We start from the raw sequence: 19,110 nt of genomic DNA, 5'->3' as shown, positions 1-19,110 counted from the left end.
CTGTATGACTTGTTCCCAAACAGTTCCCAGCACAGATTGATGTTTACTTGATTATGCTGACGTGTTTTGTAAGTCGCTTTGGACAAATGCATCTGCTAAGCAAACAATTGTAGATGTAAAATCTGTGTAAGCCTATCACCATAGAAGTGTTCACTCTTAAATATGTTACGATGGCCCTAACGATGCTATTAAAACTACATATTGGCCCTAAATTTTGGAATTCTCTATAAAGGACTCCTTTAAACATCTCTTACTTCTAGGATAATAACTGTATTGTGTAAAATATCATCATTATTTTATACCTGTTTTGTGATCACGATGGTAAAAGTGTTTTGAGTCTTTAACTTTAATAAAATAGGAGAATCTTGTGCAATTTTAATCTTTTTTTTCAATACACTATTTGTAAAATGCAGACGTAAGATTGTTGTACACTTTTTAAATTTATAAAGCTGTACTAGGTGTGTGATGAAATTCCATGAGATAACGGGCATTAGTTTTAGTACCATCAGTTAGTCTGGTGTCTCAGAAGTACTGTGTAACTAAGTGCTTTTCTGTATACAATATTTAAAATTTGTTTTTCTCCACAGGCTAATGTTATTGGAAAGCAGTGTGTTGTAGTGGTTAATCCTTTGGACCTAAGACTTTTAACTGTAATTTAAAATGTAACCAATTATATCTCAGGTGTTATGTTGCCTTAGATAAATAGACTAGCCAAATAAGCATAATAATAATATTAATAAGTCACTGGACCTACTTACTCTTGAACATGCTATATACATTTGCACATGAGTGAAACTTTCTTGCATTAGATCAGTTTCTGCTTTTCCAAGTGACTTGGCTTTTGTTGATGGTCATTGCAAAATACAAGGAAAGTGTATTCTTTTGAATTGAAATTGGTAATTAGTAGGAATAATGTGAAATTTTAGTGTATATTATCATTAATAGATATTTATTATTTTCATTTGTTTATGCCACTCTGTCAAGGACAGTATTTCTTTTTGTGTATTTCATTTGTATGTAGCCCCCCCCCCTTTAAAGTCTGTGAATGTGAGTATATGTGCAAACCAATGCTTGAGATACATAAACATAAATGCTGAGTCCCTGTGTGTTACACTAGTGTACAGTATGAGCATGGAGCATTAGCTTCAAGCACTGTAAAAAAAAATTTATTTCCCCATTACCTAAGTTCGAAATTCTCCCTTCTAGTTTGCAATACCATAATCAAAAAGCAATTCATTTCTCCCTTAATGTTTTAAGTGCTGTGAATAAAGAGCAGGGGCAGGAAGGGAGTTGCTTTTCTTCTATTTTTTCCTGTCCAGGACACCGTCCCATTCTTCAGTTATCTGGTCATGCTTTTGACTACCAGTGGTATGTGTGTGGTCCGCCAATCAATTCTTCTGCGCCCATCATTTGCATAAAGCACAGTTTCATTGCAGCCAAGAGTATGTATGTTAGCATAATATTAATAAATATCAGCAAATAAAAAAATTACCAACAATTTCTATTGTGAGAGGTTTGGGGTGTTTACTCTTAAATATTGATATATCAAAATGTCCTTTCTTAGTCGATACATACTGACCTACATGCACTATTCTGCCAAATTTCACCCTTTTAACTCAATGGGAAATAGTATTTTTGTTGATGAGTGTGTGAGTGAGTTGGTCAGTCAGCTTTAAATAGATTAAATTTAAGTGTATTTCAGAAAAAAGGCTGACATTTTTGATTGTAAATTACTAGATGGTTGGAGGTTTGGACTATTACAAATAATGATAAAAATAAGGTAAGAAAACCCATAAATACATAAAACATCACCACAAGCCAAGGTAAATAAGTGTAAGTGTGAGTGATGTGCATTCTGTTCAGGGATGATTACTGCCTTTCTTTCATTATTCCAAAATCGAATGTGCCCTCCTATTTAATTTAAGTTAGGTGAGATGAGGAATGGATTGAACCTCTTGCAGCAGAAGAACAATTGGAGTAATATACATAAAGTGAAACAAACGCACATTTTAAATACTTGACTTAGGTTCACAAAGTGATTGGATGTTTCTGTAATCATAATGACTTTATGTTCATATAATTGACGAGTATGCAAATTGATTTGTTTGCATTGAGCTTGTGTGATTAATTTTATATCCCTTCTGTCAGCACATGGAATTTTAATTACATGCAAACAGGCTGTCATTTATACTGTATCTGTTCACTAATGCCTTGTGTTGAATGGTGCCTGTTGTAGTATAAAGATATCATGACTTACAGAATGCAAAAGGACAAAGACAGGAAACAAGAACAAGCTGAAATTAAGTATAGAACAGGACAAAACAGAATGTGAGAAAGTAGGCATAGAGCAATGAAGTGAGAACCACTTATAAAGACAAAGCTTTAGAGAAATAAAGAACCCACTGGATGTTGTTAACAGAAGTAAAAGAAACAAAAGACACCTATAAATTTATGTAACTCATTGATTACTCATCTGCTAATTTGCAATGAAAAGTTCTTGAAAACAATCACTTTCTGTGTGCTTTTCCAGGTGAGGTATTGTTAGCTACGTGCCCAGCTACAAGCTGGACAGTTGAGGCCAGCAACAGTTTCCATATCCTCCTGAGGTTTTTCCAGGGGTCCATTGGTTATTCAATTAAAATAATTTCTTCAGCAATTCATGGATCTTCTTTAAGTGGACAATGTCTGGTTCACCTCACCATGTCAAAGAGAATAAACATTTTCTTGAGATGAAAAAAGCAACCATTCATTTTCATACCTTCTTATATTGGTCAGAGTGATGGAGATCTAATTAAATACATAACAATGTTGTTAGCTTTCCACTGATTATATTAATTCTAAATAAATATCAATTCTTCTTTACAGAGTCTTTCATGGCAGCATCATATGCATGGCATATAATGTCTCTGGAGTGGCACTCAGTCTGTCACTGGGCACACTCACTCATGTTGGGCCAGTTTAGATGCACCAGTTAATCTAATTTACAGGTCTTTAAGTTGATCTTTGGGAGAACTTTAAACATTTGATTCCTGAATCTGTGCTTTAAATATTGGTGATTAAAATGTGCTCATAAATGTAAATATTTTGAAGAGAAATTAACCGAGTTAAAGAACTGCACAAAATTGCATTTGTTTTCTGAAACATTGCTTTGTTAATATTCTTTTTCTGTGGTTTCACTTTACTGTTTATTTGTAATATCTAACATTATTGAATTTCCTCATGGGATTAATAAAGTTTATCTAATCTAATCTAATGATAATTGTTTCTAATTTTATTTAAGGATGAATTAAATTGGTTGCTTAAAAAGAAAAAATCAGCCTTCTAACCGTGATTAATAAGATCTGTTGCAACACTTTATGGTTTTGCAGGGTTTCACTGCAAACCCTCGCTAAGTGAGAGGTTTTCTTCTAACTAGTTTCACAAGATGTTATTCTATAACCCTGTGTAGACATATCAGAAGCATTGGTTTAGTTTGTATGAGTTCCAATATTAGGGACAGAGACACTTTAGATATTATTAGCTCTTCCACTCACGAAGAATACCTGGAGTGGAAGGGATAGGTAAAATCTATGAACCTCCACAAGGAGGATAAGTTTTTAGAAACTGTGAGCACCCCTTCCAAGAAGATACACTTTTAATTATTATTCAGGTACTTCAAAAATCCAGTGACAAACAAATGATGTACATGTCTATGTGGATATTGTGTGATATTTTGTGTAGTATTTTATTTTTTTGCTGCATGTTGTTTTACTTCACTTATTTATTTTAAATAACAAATAAGAAAAATTACTTGTAATATGCTGGCAGATTTTAGCAGGATATAATATAATTCCTGATATGCTATGTGTATGTTATGAGTTTTGACTCATTTCAGGTGCAGTGTAATTGACAGAGGTTGGTGACTTTTGAAAAATGTTGTTATTACAAGTTGAAATGCCTTGAGATTGTAGATTAATTTGATGCAGAAAGCCATTTAAATAATCTTCTTGGATTTCAATGCTACTGATTAATCCCATTTTATTTGTTTTTGATGTAATTGAGTCAAAGAATGAAGAGTTGCAAAATTTCAAAGCTAATGAAAAATGCAGTTAGAAAAATATACTTTCATGAAAGTTAACATAGCTATATTCTTTTCATTATTTTAACTATGAGAATAAGAGTACCATTATGCATTTATCAGTGAACAGAGATTTGAAATAGAATAGTGAAGCCCAATGCAGAAGTCTTAGGTGCAGAGAATTTTTTAAGTCAATAGAGAAAGATGACCTACTTTACTTGGATTAGAGAAAATATGAATTAATTTGTGAAAAGATCCTATGCCTCAATGATTTGTTGTGATTTTTTTTATTTAAGTTGCCTAAGAGATGAATATTTCGAATTGTATAAAGAATGACAGTCTTAAGGATATACTGCCTTCAATTCACCACCCTAACTAAAAGATAATGAAAAAGAAATAAATTATTTACAGAGAGATGTAAGTGCAGATAAGTGTAATTTTGCTGTCTTCCATTATATGTAATAGTAATATAGTGATATTTTCCTCTACTTACCCTTTACTTACCCTTTACTTATTTCCTCCCATGATAAGTGTACTCATCAGGTTCATTATCAGGTTGGCCTACTGTTGCACCTTAAGAATAATACACACATACATAGATATACACATACATACAGACCCTAGCCACAACAGTGCCCTATTAATGATGCATACATAGCTGATTAATCTCTAGCACTTTAAACCACACAAGTGCCTTATGAATAACACATACACAACCTGTCACTCTCTTAGCACTTCAAGAGACTTACATATTACAGGCACAAACAACATACAATGTTTTAAATATATCTCAGACCTAAATATTACTTTGGTCTCCAGGAATATATTTAAACATACAAAGGCTCAACATCCTTGGCTACAGGCCATTTTCAACCAAGAATGCCTTACTGTTCCATACTATTGGGTGGAGCTCTCACCCTCAGCCTTAATAAACCTTCCAGAGCAGAGCGTATGGCAAATTCCCAACTGGTCCAGGTGCGCTAAGAATTTTACCTTATTACTTCAATAATTCTAGATATGAAGACAAAGTATAGAAAGTTAAAAGCTACATGGTATTTATTAAAGACCAATAATAGTGAAAAGCATAAAAGAAAATGTGGATAGCAAAGTTTGGACATACACAGTTTTTAAAAAAAGTTGAAGATGTCAAAAATGAATGTCCCAGGGTGGCATTGATTTAGCAATTGATATTCATGGAATCCTTTAGCTGACAATCAGATGAAAATGGTTGCACGTTGCTGGTGCCCTCTTCTGATGTCGCTCCCTGTCAAGGCATACTTATTAAGAAATTCCACAGGGGTTTCGCAACACGTGATTGTTACATACACCTGACTGACTGGCTGGCTGTCAATATGACAGATGAATTTGCTCAGATTATTTAATCTGTTTGAGTATGTCCATTTTCCCAGACAATGACGCTTTTGATGTTTTAAGAACCTCCTGTCTCAAGCTGCAAACTGGTTTGGCCATTTCTAGTCCCATGGCATCTCCTTCTGTTCACAGGTTGCAAAGTAATCATATACAGCTTAAAGCTTCAGCATGTCTGCCTTTCCAAAGCTGTAAACCAGTTTAATCCTCGTGCCCATCTCTTCACAGGTGATAAAATTATCAATACAGCTTCAGACATCTCCTGAATTCCTTCTCAGTTCAAACAGATGTTAGTGTGATTGATACTAGTACAATTCAGGAAAACAGAATGCTTTGATATTAAACTGCCTATGCAAGTGTCCTGTATTTAAGTTCATTATGTTTTATCTTGAGCAAAATATAATGTAAATATAGACAAGAAATTGGAGATTTTGCACACCACAACAGTAATGTTTACTGTAGTTGTAAAAGCCTATTAAGTTTGTGAACAGCATGCACTTTATTGATAAAAATATACCTTTGAAATAAATATCTGTGGACGCTAGAGGCGCTGTTGTCCCGTTGAACCCACCAGACAGACGTCCAGGACACACGTTTAAAAGCACCAAGAATAATATTAAATTATTTTTCTTAAATAAAGTGCATAAAGCACCGCACACTCCACAATTCACCAATATTCAATAATCACAATAATAATACAGTGGAACCTCGGTTCACAAATGTTTCGGAACACGTACAAATCGGTTCACGACCAAAAAGTTCGGCAAACTTTTGCATCTGTTCACAACCACACAGTCAGTATGATTTCCGCATGTGTTCAGTCACTCCCTGTGTATTCCCTTTGCAGTGAGCGAGCGAGAGAGACACACACACACACACACAGACACCACATGAGAGAAAGACACACACACACGCGCGAAAGAGACACACACACACGCGCTGGAGAGAGAGACACACAGACACGCGCGTGAGAGAGACACACACACACATGCGAGAGAGACACACACAGACACGCTGGAAAGAGACACACACACACAGACATGCGAGCGAGAGAGATGGGTGAACGCATAAGGCTGAGAAGGCAGTTAAAGAATGCACCAGGCTTGTTTTTAAAGAGACAGATCCGAGCATTGTTTTAATCTCGTTGTATTTAATGAAGACTTTTTTCTATTGGATTTTAACCTCCACTTCACATCTGTTTACAGCGATCGGTTCATAGCGTGCATTGTTGCAATGTTACTTTTCTTTGTGGTTTATTAAATTACAGATTTTTCAGATGTTAATTTTTTCCCCTGTGCTTAAAACTCATTAAAAAAAAAGTGTTTTTAGCGAGCAGTTTGTAGCGCTATAGTGCGAACTCTTGCAGCGTTAGTTTTCTCTGTTGTTCAAGGTTTTCTCAGTGTGATTCAATGTTTTTACATTTAGTTTACTACTAGCAAAATACCCGCGCTTCGCAGCGGAGAAGTAGTGTGTTAAAGAAGTAATGAAAAAGAAAAGGAAACATTTTGAAAATAACGTAACATGATTGTCAATTTAATTGTTTTGTCACTGTTATGAGTGTGTATGTATATATATATATATATATATATATATATATATATATATATATATATATATATATATATATATATATAAATACCGCACTTCAGCGTAAGTACTGCCTTAAAATTTTTATTAAGAAGAAAATTAAACCTTTTTAAAAACTGAGGGAAAATATACCAATAATTATTTGTTAAGGATCTCTTTGTATACCACATTGTGAGCTCGGCCCTCCGGTTGTAATATGAACAGCTGTGCGCTGAGCTTACTCTTGAGCATGCAACGTACAGTTGGCCATGTGAACAGTAATCTTGTTTCAAATCTCACAGCTTGGATTGCTGTTGTCATAATCGGTTTGAGTTTCATGTTTTGTTTCAATTACGACAGTATTTGTAGGACTTGTGTTGAAGAGACAGTCGGCATCTGTTATGACCGTTACGCGTAGAATTTCAAAATGAAACCTGCTTAACTTTTGTAAGTAAGCTGTAAGGAATGAGCCTGCCAAATTTCAGCCTTCTACCTACACGGGAAGTTGGAGAATTAGTGACATTGGAAAATCAATATGGCGGCCGACAGTGGCATCATACCACTGAAATAAGTATGTACATTGTTTTTTGTTAGCGCAGAAAAGCCACCTACCAAATTTCGTGAAGATGGGGCCATGAATAAGAAAGTTCAACATGGCAGACGTTGTTGACCGTTATGACCGTTACGCGTAGAATTTCAAAATGAAACCTGCTTAACTTTTGTAAGTAAGCTGTAAGGAATGAGCCTGCCAAATTTCAGCCTTCTACCTACACGGGAAGGTGGAGAATTAGTGACATTGGAAAATTCGATATGGCGGTCGACAGTGGCATCATACCACCGAAATAAGTTAGTACATTGGTTTTGGTTAGCGCAGGGAAGCCACCTACCAAATTTCGTGAAGATGGGGCCATAAATAAGAAAGTTCAACATGGCCGACGTTGTCAACCATTATCGACCGTTATGACCGTTACGTGTAGAATTTCAAAATGAAACCTGCTGAACTTTTGTAAGTAAGCTGTAAGGAATAAGCCTGCCAAATTTCAGCCTTCTACCTACACGGGAAGTTGGAGAATTAGTAATGAGTGTGTCAGTGAGTCAGTGAGTGAGTGAGTGAGTCAGTGAAGGCTTTGCCTTTTATTAGTATAGATTACGCTGTGTATTCTATGTTATAGTTAACTATATTTGTGCTTAAAAATCTTTAAAAAATATATATTTACATACAGTTCATACGGTCTGGAATGGATTAATTGTATTTACATACAGTCCTATGGGGAAAATTACTTTGGTTTACGACCAAATCGGTTTATGACCAGAGTTTTGAAACAAATTATGGTCATGAACCGAGGTTCCACTGTACACAATAATCAAATCCTCCACTCCCAGCAGCTCCGTTCCTCTACCACCCAACACCGGCTCACCCTGCTGGGTTTCCCACAGTCCTTTTAAAGTCCATGACCCGGAAGTACTCCTTCTTCGGGTCAAACTCTGCATCATCCTTTCTCAAGTGTCCCGGAAGTATTGCGGGCTTCCATCCTCGTGTCTCGGAATGACTTCCGGGTTGGCGTAACAATAATAGTCCCCAGGTTCTTGGTGAGCTCCCGCTGGCAGCACCCACGGCACCCAACAGGGCTGAAGAAACGGACTCCATGTCCCTTGTTGCCCTGCGGGAATCTGGGGAACCATTTCCTTCCAGGGGAGCTGCCATCTAGTGTCCCGGGGGATGTAGTGCCCTGAAAAGGCTATTTTTCCTCTTTCTTTTAGTTGAGGGATGTCCCGGCCAGACTGAAACGTTGGCCGTCCATCACAATCACATAATGTCTCTTAATATTTGAGTATCTTTACTCTTGTGGGTGATTTATTATAATAAAAATGAAGAATTCCATGACAGTGTTATTGCATTTCTTATTAACTTTGTGTAATAGCTTTGTTTGCTATCTTTTGGATATTTATTGTATTTATCATTACTTCAAGAGTTTTCTACATGCAGATATTTAACTCCAGACTAATTGGAGAACTACTAAAACAACAAATTAATGAAATTCATAGACGTAAATATAAAATTCAGTGCTTCTAGTATCATGTATCTTAGAGAGGCAAATTGAAAATTGGTTTTGGCTTTGGTTTAGGATCCTTTTTTGTGTTTGGTTTCTATTTCAGCAAATAGAACAGTGGAAATTTCTGTGTTGGTCAATATAGCAAAGATAAATTGAAAATCCTTTGACATTACGTTTAATACTCTGCCAGTACATTAGAGTATTGGAGTACTTAGATGTGTCTGCTATTTATGCTTTTGTTTATGGAATATTTAGATTTTTAGGGGGATTTTATATATTTTATTGGTATTGTGGCATAACCATTCAGTTAGTTTTTAAAATGGTCGATACCATTTTGAAGGATAATTTCACACAATCTCATCATTTTGTTGTATATGGTCAGTTATGTTTTTTCCTTAGTGCTCAAGTGATGAAAAAGATTTTTTTAAAATATACTCTAGTTTTGAATTTTGTTTGTTGTGTTCTACTAATCTCCCATGTTAATGGTCTAGCCACTTGGCCATCTGTGCTGCTCTCTTATTTAATGACTGTCTAATTGGACACACCACACTGTCCAACTTGAGCTCTAAATTTAGAGGCTGGAGGCTTTCAAAATGACTTTCTGTAGCTACAGTGTCTCAATATGGTCTTCTTGGCAGACTCAATGAGGTAAAAGTATGCAGGATTATTTGAAATGAGCAAACAGTTTTATGAAATTTGATCAAAATCAGACTGAAAGTAGACAGTAGGGTGATTTATGATTTCTAGTGTCTAACTGAGGCACTGAACATAAAGAACCAAGTTGAATGGCTCTGTGATACTGCATTTTAAACTTAGGGTATTATACTCCATATGTTTTAAAAAATTATTTTATGTCTTTTAGCACATAATAATAGATGGCAATTTTTATTGGGAAAATGAATATAGATCACCAGAGAGTTTAGAAAAACGTTTGTTTTTTGATTTCAGTGTTTTTTCTCTTCAACTTGTGACATGAGAATTTGTGAGTTGCTGTGAATAACTTTGTATTTTCTTTTTATTGTTTAATCTCCTGCTGCACTTGGTGGGTGGGTTGAAGGGCATGTGCCGATGGGAGTGAGGGCATAGGTTGGTTGCTTACCAATATTACTATGCATTTTGCTCATTAGGAGGTTGCATAACCACATTTGTGCATGTTACAGAACTATCTCCCTGTTAGTACAAGTACTAATGTGGCCTCAATTTATATAAATGTAGTGCTGTGAATGTTTTTCATTTTTAAAGCATATAGTAGTTTAGTAGGTTCCATCTTGGAGTATATTGCATACTCCTTCTTTTAGGATTTTAAGTACAAAATATTTGAAATATATTTGATATTCCTTCTGCTGTTTGAATGAATCTCTTGCATGGCTCCAGCTATTTAGTTAATTAGTAAATGATGAATTCAATCTGTGTTGTGCTTTTGGGTGGGACTCATATAGCAGACATGAAAAACAGATAATTAAAGTGACCGATAGATAGATAGATAGATAGATAGATAGATAGATAGATAGATAGATAGATAGATAGATAGATAGATAGATAGATAGATAGATAGATCAAGCAGTACTATGCAGCACACAGGAAATTACAGCACACAGAGAATTAGACCACCTTAGCCAAGGGGTGATAGATGAGGGTAGAAACAACATTCACATCATGCAAATATAGGTGTGCCTGCTACGTAGTTGATGTAGCAAAATGCAATAAACCCACTCTCAAGTACTGTAATGTCGAGCAGCAAGTCTGTGATACTTATAGTAATAAATTAAACCACAGATATCATTGAGTGTTGTGTGATGGGTGTCTGATGGCTACATATGCTGCTGATGGAGAGTTATGAAAGCATCACAGGAAAAACATGCATATCTTTGGCATAGGATATGGTAAATTAAGCTTTTTTCATGAAAGTATGTTTCTCTTAGTAAATATTTAACAAATTAATTCATTCTTAAATACATACCTTTTCAACATTGAGAGCTGGTTGGCATAGCACAACAATTATTCAGTTCTTTTAAATGTATGTATTTTGCCTCTTTCAGCAGCCGAATCTAATATTCCTCCCATAAATCCATGGTGGAATGAAATAGGCATCATAGGAATGGTGGGATGTGCTTCTTTGGTGTTTCTACTGATAATGGTTACAGTTTGCTACAAGGCAATAAAAAGGTAGGATGTAATTTATTTCCTTCTATAGTTCTAAAAAGTCTTCTGAAGAAAGATTATCTTGAAAATGTTTCTTATTTTTTGATTTTAACTTATGACAAAGCAGAGAGTCCTATTACCGGCTAACAAATGATAATACTTGTACCATATTCCTAGTTTATATAAAGACAACGTGGAATGTGCTGCTGTGGCTGTGTTGATTCATCACAATAATTCTGTATTGTAGACTCAGTGTGTGCTCATATTACCCTTCACTTTCAACTATCAGTCAGTTTACATTAAATCTCCCAGAAGCTGAATGGCTAAGGGTGTTTGATATGATCATCAGGCTGGCATTTTACTCTTGGCATTGTCCTTGATATTTTCAGAAGACTGTAGCTATACTGCCTTCAGAAAGTATTCAAACCACTTCACTTTTCTTTTCACATTTTGCCATATTGCAGACATGCTAAAATTTTTGAAACACATTTTTTTCCTCGTCAAGCAGCACTAAATGCCCAAGAATGACTATAAATAACAATAACATTTTCAAAATCTTGACAAATTTATTAAAAATAATAAAGGGAAACGTCACATAGACACAAATGTTTAGACCATTTACTTAGCTGAAGTCACTTAGGTAGCGATTACAGCCTGGTGTCTTCTTTGGTCTGAAGCAACAAGCATTCAACACCTGGATTTAAAGATTATCTGCCATTCTTTTCTGCAGATCCTCTTAAGCTCTGTGAGGTTGGATGGAGACTGTTGATGGACAGCTCTTTTCAGGTCAAATATTGTGAGCCTTGTTTTTGATTTGGTTTTAAGTCTCAGCTCCGGCTGGGATACTCGAGGACGTTCACAGAGCAGCTCCTAAGTTATTTTTATGTTGTCTTTGCTTTGCGCTTAAGTTCATCGTCCTGTTTGAAGGTGAACCTTTGGCCTAGTCTGACATCCAGAGCACACTGCAGCAGGCTTTCATTAAGGATTTCTCTGTACTATGCTCCGTTCATCTTTCCCTTGACCCTGACTACTCTCTAAGTTTCTTCTGCTAAAAAACAGCCCTGCAACATAATATTGCCATCACAAATGCCTCACCATTGGAGTGGTATTTTGCAGGGGAAGAGCGCTGCCTGGTCTGCTGTACACATGATGATTAGAACTGAGGCCACACAGTTCAATCTTGGTTTCAACAGACCAGAGGTATTCATGTTTCACAGAATAAAAAAGTCCTTTAGATGCTTTTTTTACTAATTTAAAGTGTGACTGTGATGAGTCTTTTACTCACCACATGACCATAAAGCCCAGATCAGTGGCTTTGTGGTGATGGTTATCCTTCTGGAAGTTTCTTCCATTTCCATACAGGTTCTCTGAAGCATAGCTATAGTGACCACTGGGTTCTTGATCGTCCCTCTTACCAAGGCCGTTCTCACCCAATTGCACAGTTTGACCTGGTTGTATCTGTGCCAAACTTTTCCCATTTAAGAATTATTGAAGCCACTGGCTGGCAGTGTGTCATAGTTGCTAAGGCATGGACTTCAAATCCTGAGGTTTTGTGTTCAAGACCTGCTATTGATACTGTGTGACCATAAGAAAGTCATTTCACCTGCCCGTGCTCCAGTTGGAAAACCAAAAGAAATGTAACCAATTGATTCATAAATGTTGTAAGTTGCCTTGAATAAAAGTGTCGGCCAAATAACTAAATGTAAATGCTCTTGGGAAGCTTTCAGTGATGCAGAATCTTTTTGTAGCCTTCACCAGATCTTTGCCTCAACACAAATCCAGTCTCTAAGCTCTGCATGCAATTCCTTCAGACTCACAACTTTGTTTTTGCTCAACTGTGAGAACTTTTTTAGACAGGTGTGTGCCATTCCTAATCTTGTCCAATCAACTGAATTGGTTGCCGGTAGACTCCTCACAAAGTGCAGAATTATCTAAATGATGAGCAATACAGTAATCCCTCGCTACTTCGCAGTTCACTTTTTGCGGATTCACGACTTCGCGGGTTTTAAATATAGTAGTAGTATTTCCTAGTCTAAGAACAACAAAACAAGTTCGGTGACTAAGTGCGTTGTAACACGGGCTGTGATTGGTACGTGGGAGGGAGACGACAAATCACAGCTTCCCACTTTCTAATCGGGCCCGTGATTGGTGCTTTGACTGATGCCCAGATCCCACAGCATCTCCCCTAGTCTCTCTGTCGCGGCCATTTCTATTCAAGCTTTCTCGCTGAGCGGTTTACTTTACACTGTACTGTGTGTGATTTTTTTGTGGTTTCTTTGTGTTGAACTTCACTTCAATTTTCACCTCCTGCAATGGCTCCCAAACGTGCTCCTTCTTCCAAGGCTGGTGCTGAGCCTAAACGCCGTTCGATCGGTCCAATTTTGCAACAAGGTCGATGACGTCATAACCGCCTACAAGCTGCTCTTCGACCGGAAAAAGAAGCAGCGGCAGCAAGTGCCGATCACAATGTTTTTGCAGCCTCGCAAAAAAGAGCCAGTTCCTACTACTACTACGGATACACCTTCGGAAACTGTGGAAGAGGTGCCCAAGGAAATGTTAGGTAGGTCCCTGTTATTAATAGAGTAAAGGGTGAGTTTTAAACAGTACAGGGAGGGTTTAAAAACGTCCAAATACACGTTAAATACTTAAATAAATATGGTGTCCCTACTTCGCGGAAATTCAGTTATTGCGGCCGGCCTCGGAACCTATCTCCCACGATAAATGAGGGATTACTGTAGAGTAGGATGCAACTGAGACAAATTTAAAACATCATGGCAAAGGATCTGAATACTTGCATCAGTGTGATTTTTCAGTTTTTTATTTTTCATAAATTTGCAAAACTGACTGTTTTTGGTTTGTCATCCTGGGTGATTGAGTGTTGCTTCATGAGGGAAAAAATGTAAACGATTTTAGCACGAGGCTGCAATATAAAAAAACTAAGGGGTCTTAATACTTTCTGAAGGCACTGTATGTGCTTAAAATGTCAGGCATTTAAACTTTAATCTGGGTTAGATTTTAGTTCATTGTAAAGCAAACCAAAGCACATTTTCACTCACTATTTACAGTACATACAGTTTTTGTAAATAGTTACAGACTGACCTGACCTAGGTTTGAACTGTCAACTCAGAAAAACCTGTAATTAGCAATCAAAGTAGAGCCCAAGCACTATGAGGTAGCACTTTCGCCTGTGCCGGTCTCCTAGTACAGGGGTTGCCAACTCCAGTCCTGGAGGACCACCATGGCTGCAGGTTTTCACTCTAAACCTTTTTTTTTAAATGAGTGCCCTGTTTGTGCTGCTAAGTAACTTCTTGTGAAGTCACTTAAATTGAATTGCTTTTTTAAGATTTCTTCATCATTCCTCTGAATTGCTTCATTTCTTTCCTTAAAAGTAACCCTAACAGAAATGAAATGTGAAGTGAGTGAGCCAACAGAAGACCAACTAAGTCAGGGCCTCAAACTCCAACCAATTTCACTCCAACCAGCTGCTTAATGAGGTGCCAATTCCTGTCGTTAATTAAACCCGTTCTTTAATTCCATGGCTTGTTGCTGCTCTCGTGATGCATTAGCAGACATTTCTGAAGTTGTTGATTTTCTCTTTCTAAGAGCTCTGTTAAAATGTTCTGGGGAACTGGGCAGATCAACATTCCTGAGACCTTCATCGTTCTTTATTTTCAGATATTGTATGATGGACACCAGTTGTTTTGGTTCATTTTGTATCTCATTATTGTTTGGCTGCTAATTAAGGAAAATAAACAATTAAGGGGTCTGAGTCTTCAATAGCAAGTCTATTAAAATTAGTTCAAAAGAAGTTAATTAGCAGCAAAAACAGGTCACTAATTAAGAAAAGCGTTAGAATGAAAACCTGCAGCCACGGTGCCCCTCCAGGACCGGAGTTGGCAACCCCTGTCCTAGTAATACCCATTTTATAGCAGTGTTCCACTTACTAGAATCACGATATTCACCTGAAATAACATGTTTGGATTATATTAAAAAAGTACGTAAAATATTGTAAGTAAACTTTTTAATTGCACATTTAATTGTCTTCTTAATTTTAGGTTTCTACTGCATGGTTTTAAATTGCTTTAATTGTATCACCTAGTAAAGCAAAATATAATTTGTTAAAATTGTTATTTCATGCTTTTGAACAGAGGTTTTCCAACTCCATACGATACTTTTTCCTCTAACTAAATAACAGATCCAGAGTTCTAGCCAAGGCAGTATCATTTTGCGTTTTTGCACACCAAAAAAACGTGCAGGTTAGGTTCATGAGAACTGTAATTACATTACAGGTGAGCATTCTCTGTAATGGGCATGTTGCTACCGGGATTTTCTTTGACTTTCGTTGCCCATGTGTAAGAAAAAGCTGGCTCAGAAGATGAATGAATTTTCTGGGCTGTAACATTTTCAGGTGGTTTCATTATTATTTAAGAAAGCATTTTTTGCCCTATGCCTTTTCTTTTAGGAAACCTTTGAGGAAAGAAGAGAATGGAACAAGCCAAAGTGAATATGCAATGACTTCCAGAAACAAGGTCATGGATGCCAACAATACATTTGCATAGAAGTCCAAGTTCAACAGGGAGAACCTGGATTCTGCACTTCTTTCCACTCTCAACCATTCATTCTAATGAGGAGCTGACCTCAGAATGCACCTGAGATGTCACTGTTGTGAAGCAGAAGCGACAAGACTTGGAAAGAGAAGGCAAGATTCCAATAGATACTTGGAGTGGAAAACAGTCCCTTGCAATGAAACATTGATGAATGCCAGGCATGGATAAAAGAATTAGTCCGGAGGTTAAAAAAAAGAAAGAATGATACAATTATATAAACTGCATGCAGTCTGTCGAATACAGTATGTTTTTAGATTCTTCTGCCTTTTATCGTTTTTCTGTTTTGTTTTTCAGTGCTCAATAGTGGCAGCATTGCTTAGCATGAATGGCTAAAGAAAGAGAGAGTCCCATTATAATTGTCATAAAAACATAATGTGCATGGACTAAGCAGCCTTCTCTTAACCATGTATAGCTATAATGCAACATTTCAAGCATTCTATAAACAGAATTAATGATAGACACAAGAATTCTAAAAACAAAAATCTACTCGCCCTTGACATTTTCCTGTCTTTACTATGCAAGCTGAATCAGCTATGTAATTATTTTTAGACACTGAAAATGTAATTTAGAACATCAAGCAGCACTGTAAGTGAATTTAAGAGCAGCTATTTTTATGTTCAATATTTGTTTGACCATTTGGGTCTTTTATCTGATTTGCAGATTGAAGGAGGCTTATTTATTATGCTTTTGTTCTATAATCAGATTTGTTTAAAATGGAAACACAGAGCACTGCATTCAGGCTGAAAATCCTAAAAGATTCAGTTCTCATCTCTGTAATCTACAGTGCTCCAAAGTAGGTTAGAACAGGATGTGATACCGCTTCAAGGTGGGATGGACAGAGAAACTGACAGAGACAGCTTCACATACCACAGAGCTGTTTTGCCCATAGCATGCAATTTATTTTGTGGAAATGTTACCCAATGTGCAGGGACCATTGTCAGAGTGTCAAGTGCACTGAAACATTACATACTAAAAACACACTAAAATTTTGGTTTAAGCATTTATATTCACTTCTTGAATTATTAACAGTTTCACAAGGATTTAGAAATCTGTCTTACCTGTCTATCAGAAGCTAGCCAAACACAGTCTTTCATACAACGTGGTGAGCCTTGTGTATTGTTTTTGTTTATTATGACATTTTGTTCATTGTGTCAAGTTGGAAAAACAAAGCCTTATTGTAATATACCTTATTCATATTCATAAACAATGTATTATATGTGCAGCTCTGTAGTAGATTATTATTCTTCACATAGATAACGCATTGGTCAGTCATTACCATGGTGCAATCTGAACAGTAGCTCTCTGGCATGAATCTTTACACTTATAATAACTGTTTAGTAATTTTTTAAGAAATATTTTTTATCACTGCCATAAAACTCACACATTTTTTTATAGTCACATAAAATGTTTAATCGATCATTTAAATGTATTTCCACCCATCTGTTATTTCCACAACTTTACAGTGTATTTCAGATGCAGCATGCACAAAGTGTCACTGTCATTCCATCTAACGGCTCATATAGAATGATCCAAACATACCAGGTTAAATTAACATTTGCTAGTCTATTTCATTAAATATGGAATATGTCACAAAACCAGAGCATTGTGATGAATACTGCTCACTTAAGGCATCCAGCTTGAAATCAAATTGGAGTTCTGGGAAATGCTGAGAATTAGCAAAATTGAAAAAAAAAAATCAGTTCATCTAGCCCTGGCTCCAGCCTGAAATAGTATGGGGGGCATCTTAAATACTGGCAGGGCCTTGTGTAATAGGCTTCCAAAAATCCACCAACTAAAAGTTTTTATAAGGAGCTTGACACGATATTTGGAAGGGCTTAACCCAGCTAAATGGCACCCTGAATCTGGGCCTGAATTGTTCTTGATTAATGTTCCTGCCAGGAAATGTACCTGTCCTTTGTATATAGCTTTTAGGTGAGAGAAGGGTAGGTGATTACCAAATTACATTAAATTCACAATATTACTGTGTATTCTATATCAATATGTTACTGTAATACACTATAGTTATTTCACCTTTAAGTTGACTTAAAATATTAACCTACAGTGGTAAAGTGGTACATTCTTTGGTTAACAGGCACTCAAGTTGTCCAATACATGGGATCAGAACATTTTCAGATGAATGGATCAATAGATCTCAAATAATTTGTTTCATTTAACTCACTTTTTCCAGTAGATAATTTCAGAGGACAGATCATTACCAGAATTATGAAGGAATCCAATTGTGTTAAGGGTTATTATATATGTTTTATAGCTCATGTGAACATCACCAGTTTTTACAATAGGTGAAGGCTGCTCTTCAAAAGAAAACCTGGTATCTAGCCTACAGGGTTTACATAAAGATAACATTATAATGTCATTGTAGTGTTCAGAGAATTCACAGTCCATTATAAAAATCCTAAGAGGTGGTTTTAACTGTAATCTTTACTATCTGATAATCTTCCATCATATGGAGCCATAAAATGTAATGATTCTTTAAATGAATTCTCCACCCAAGATGTTTTTTTTAAGTATATGCTACTTACCCTAAGTAGATTGTAGCTGTAGCTGAGTTAAGTTATTAATTGTATGTTTTTCTTGAGAAAGGACAATTTGTCTGATAGAACAGTACCTAATGGTGACCAAAGCAGGCTAACAACAAATAATATCAAAAGCAGCCATAAAAAAAATAATCTCATATTATTCATTTTATGTAATCCACACATCAAGTCACCATGTTGTATGCTTACAACGTGCAAAACACATTTATATTTTGCTAACATACTGTTAAATGAATAACTCTGGAAAATGAAAGTAGTCCACAAACAGGAATATTATTTTGGGAGGAGTATTCCTTTAAGTTTAAAAGTCAGTTCAACAAGTACTTATACAGAGATGCAGAACTGTTTTAGAACTTGATACACATTGCACCACATTAACAGCCCATCTACAACAATACTCAAAAAGAAATCTTCCATCAATACCAGGTGGGCAAAAACCTATATTTTATATATATACAGTATATGTATACAGTATATCCATTTTCCAACCTGTTGAATCTGAACACAGGGTCACAGGGGTCTGCTGGAGCCAATCCCACGGCGCAAGGCAGGAACCACCGCAGGACACACACAGCCACACCCACACACCAAGGACACACTAGGGACAATTTAGAATCGCCAATCCACCTAACCTGCATGTCTTTGGACTGTGGGAGGAAACCGGAGTACCCTGAGGAAACCCACGCAGACACGGGGAGAACATGCAAACTCCACGCAGGGAGGACCTGGGAAGCGAACCCAGGTCTCCTATATATTTGACA

General features: G+C 36.4%; 1 protein-coding gene across 1 annotated transcript in view; it reads left to right on the top strand.

Moving 5' to 3' along the window:
• The window catches only part of prima1 (proline rich membrane anchor 1), a 103,109-nt gene extending 84,247 nt beyond the window's left edge, over positions 1–18,862 (top strand). Inside the window, exons 3-4 of the mRNA XM_039742165.1 lie at positions 11,085–11,211; positions 15,650–18,862. Of these exons, the coding sequence (XP_039598099.1) occupies positions 11,085–11,211; positions 15,650–15,746 (224 nt within the window). The 3' untranslated portion in view covers positions 15,747–18,862. The remainder of the gene's footprint in view (positions 1–11,084; positions 11,212–15,649) is intronic.
• Positions 18,863–19,110: the final 248 nt, after the last annotated feature.

The sequence above is a fragment of the Polypterus senegalus genome, chromosome 18 (assembly GCF_016835505.1).
Source record: "Polypterus senegalus isolate Bchr_013 chromosome 18, ASM1683550v1, whole genome shotgun sequence".
NCBI classification, from domain to species: Eukaryota; Metazoa; Chordata; class Cladistia; order Polypteriformes; family Polypteridae; genus Polypterus; species Polypterus senegalus.
Note: the sequence above shows the minus strand (reverse complement) of the source record. Positions and strands in the feature narration are given on the sequence as shown.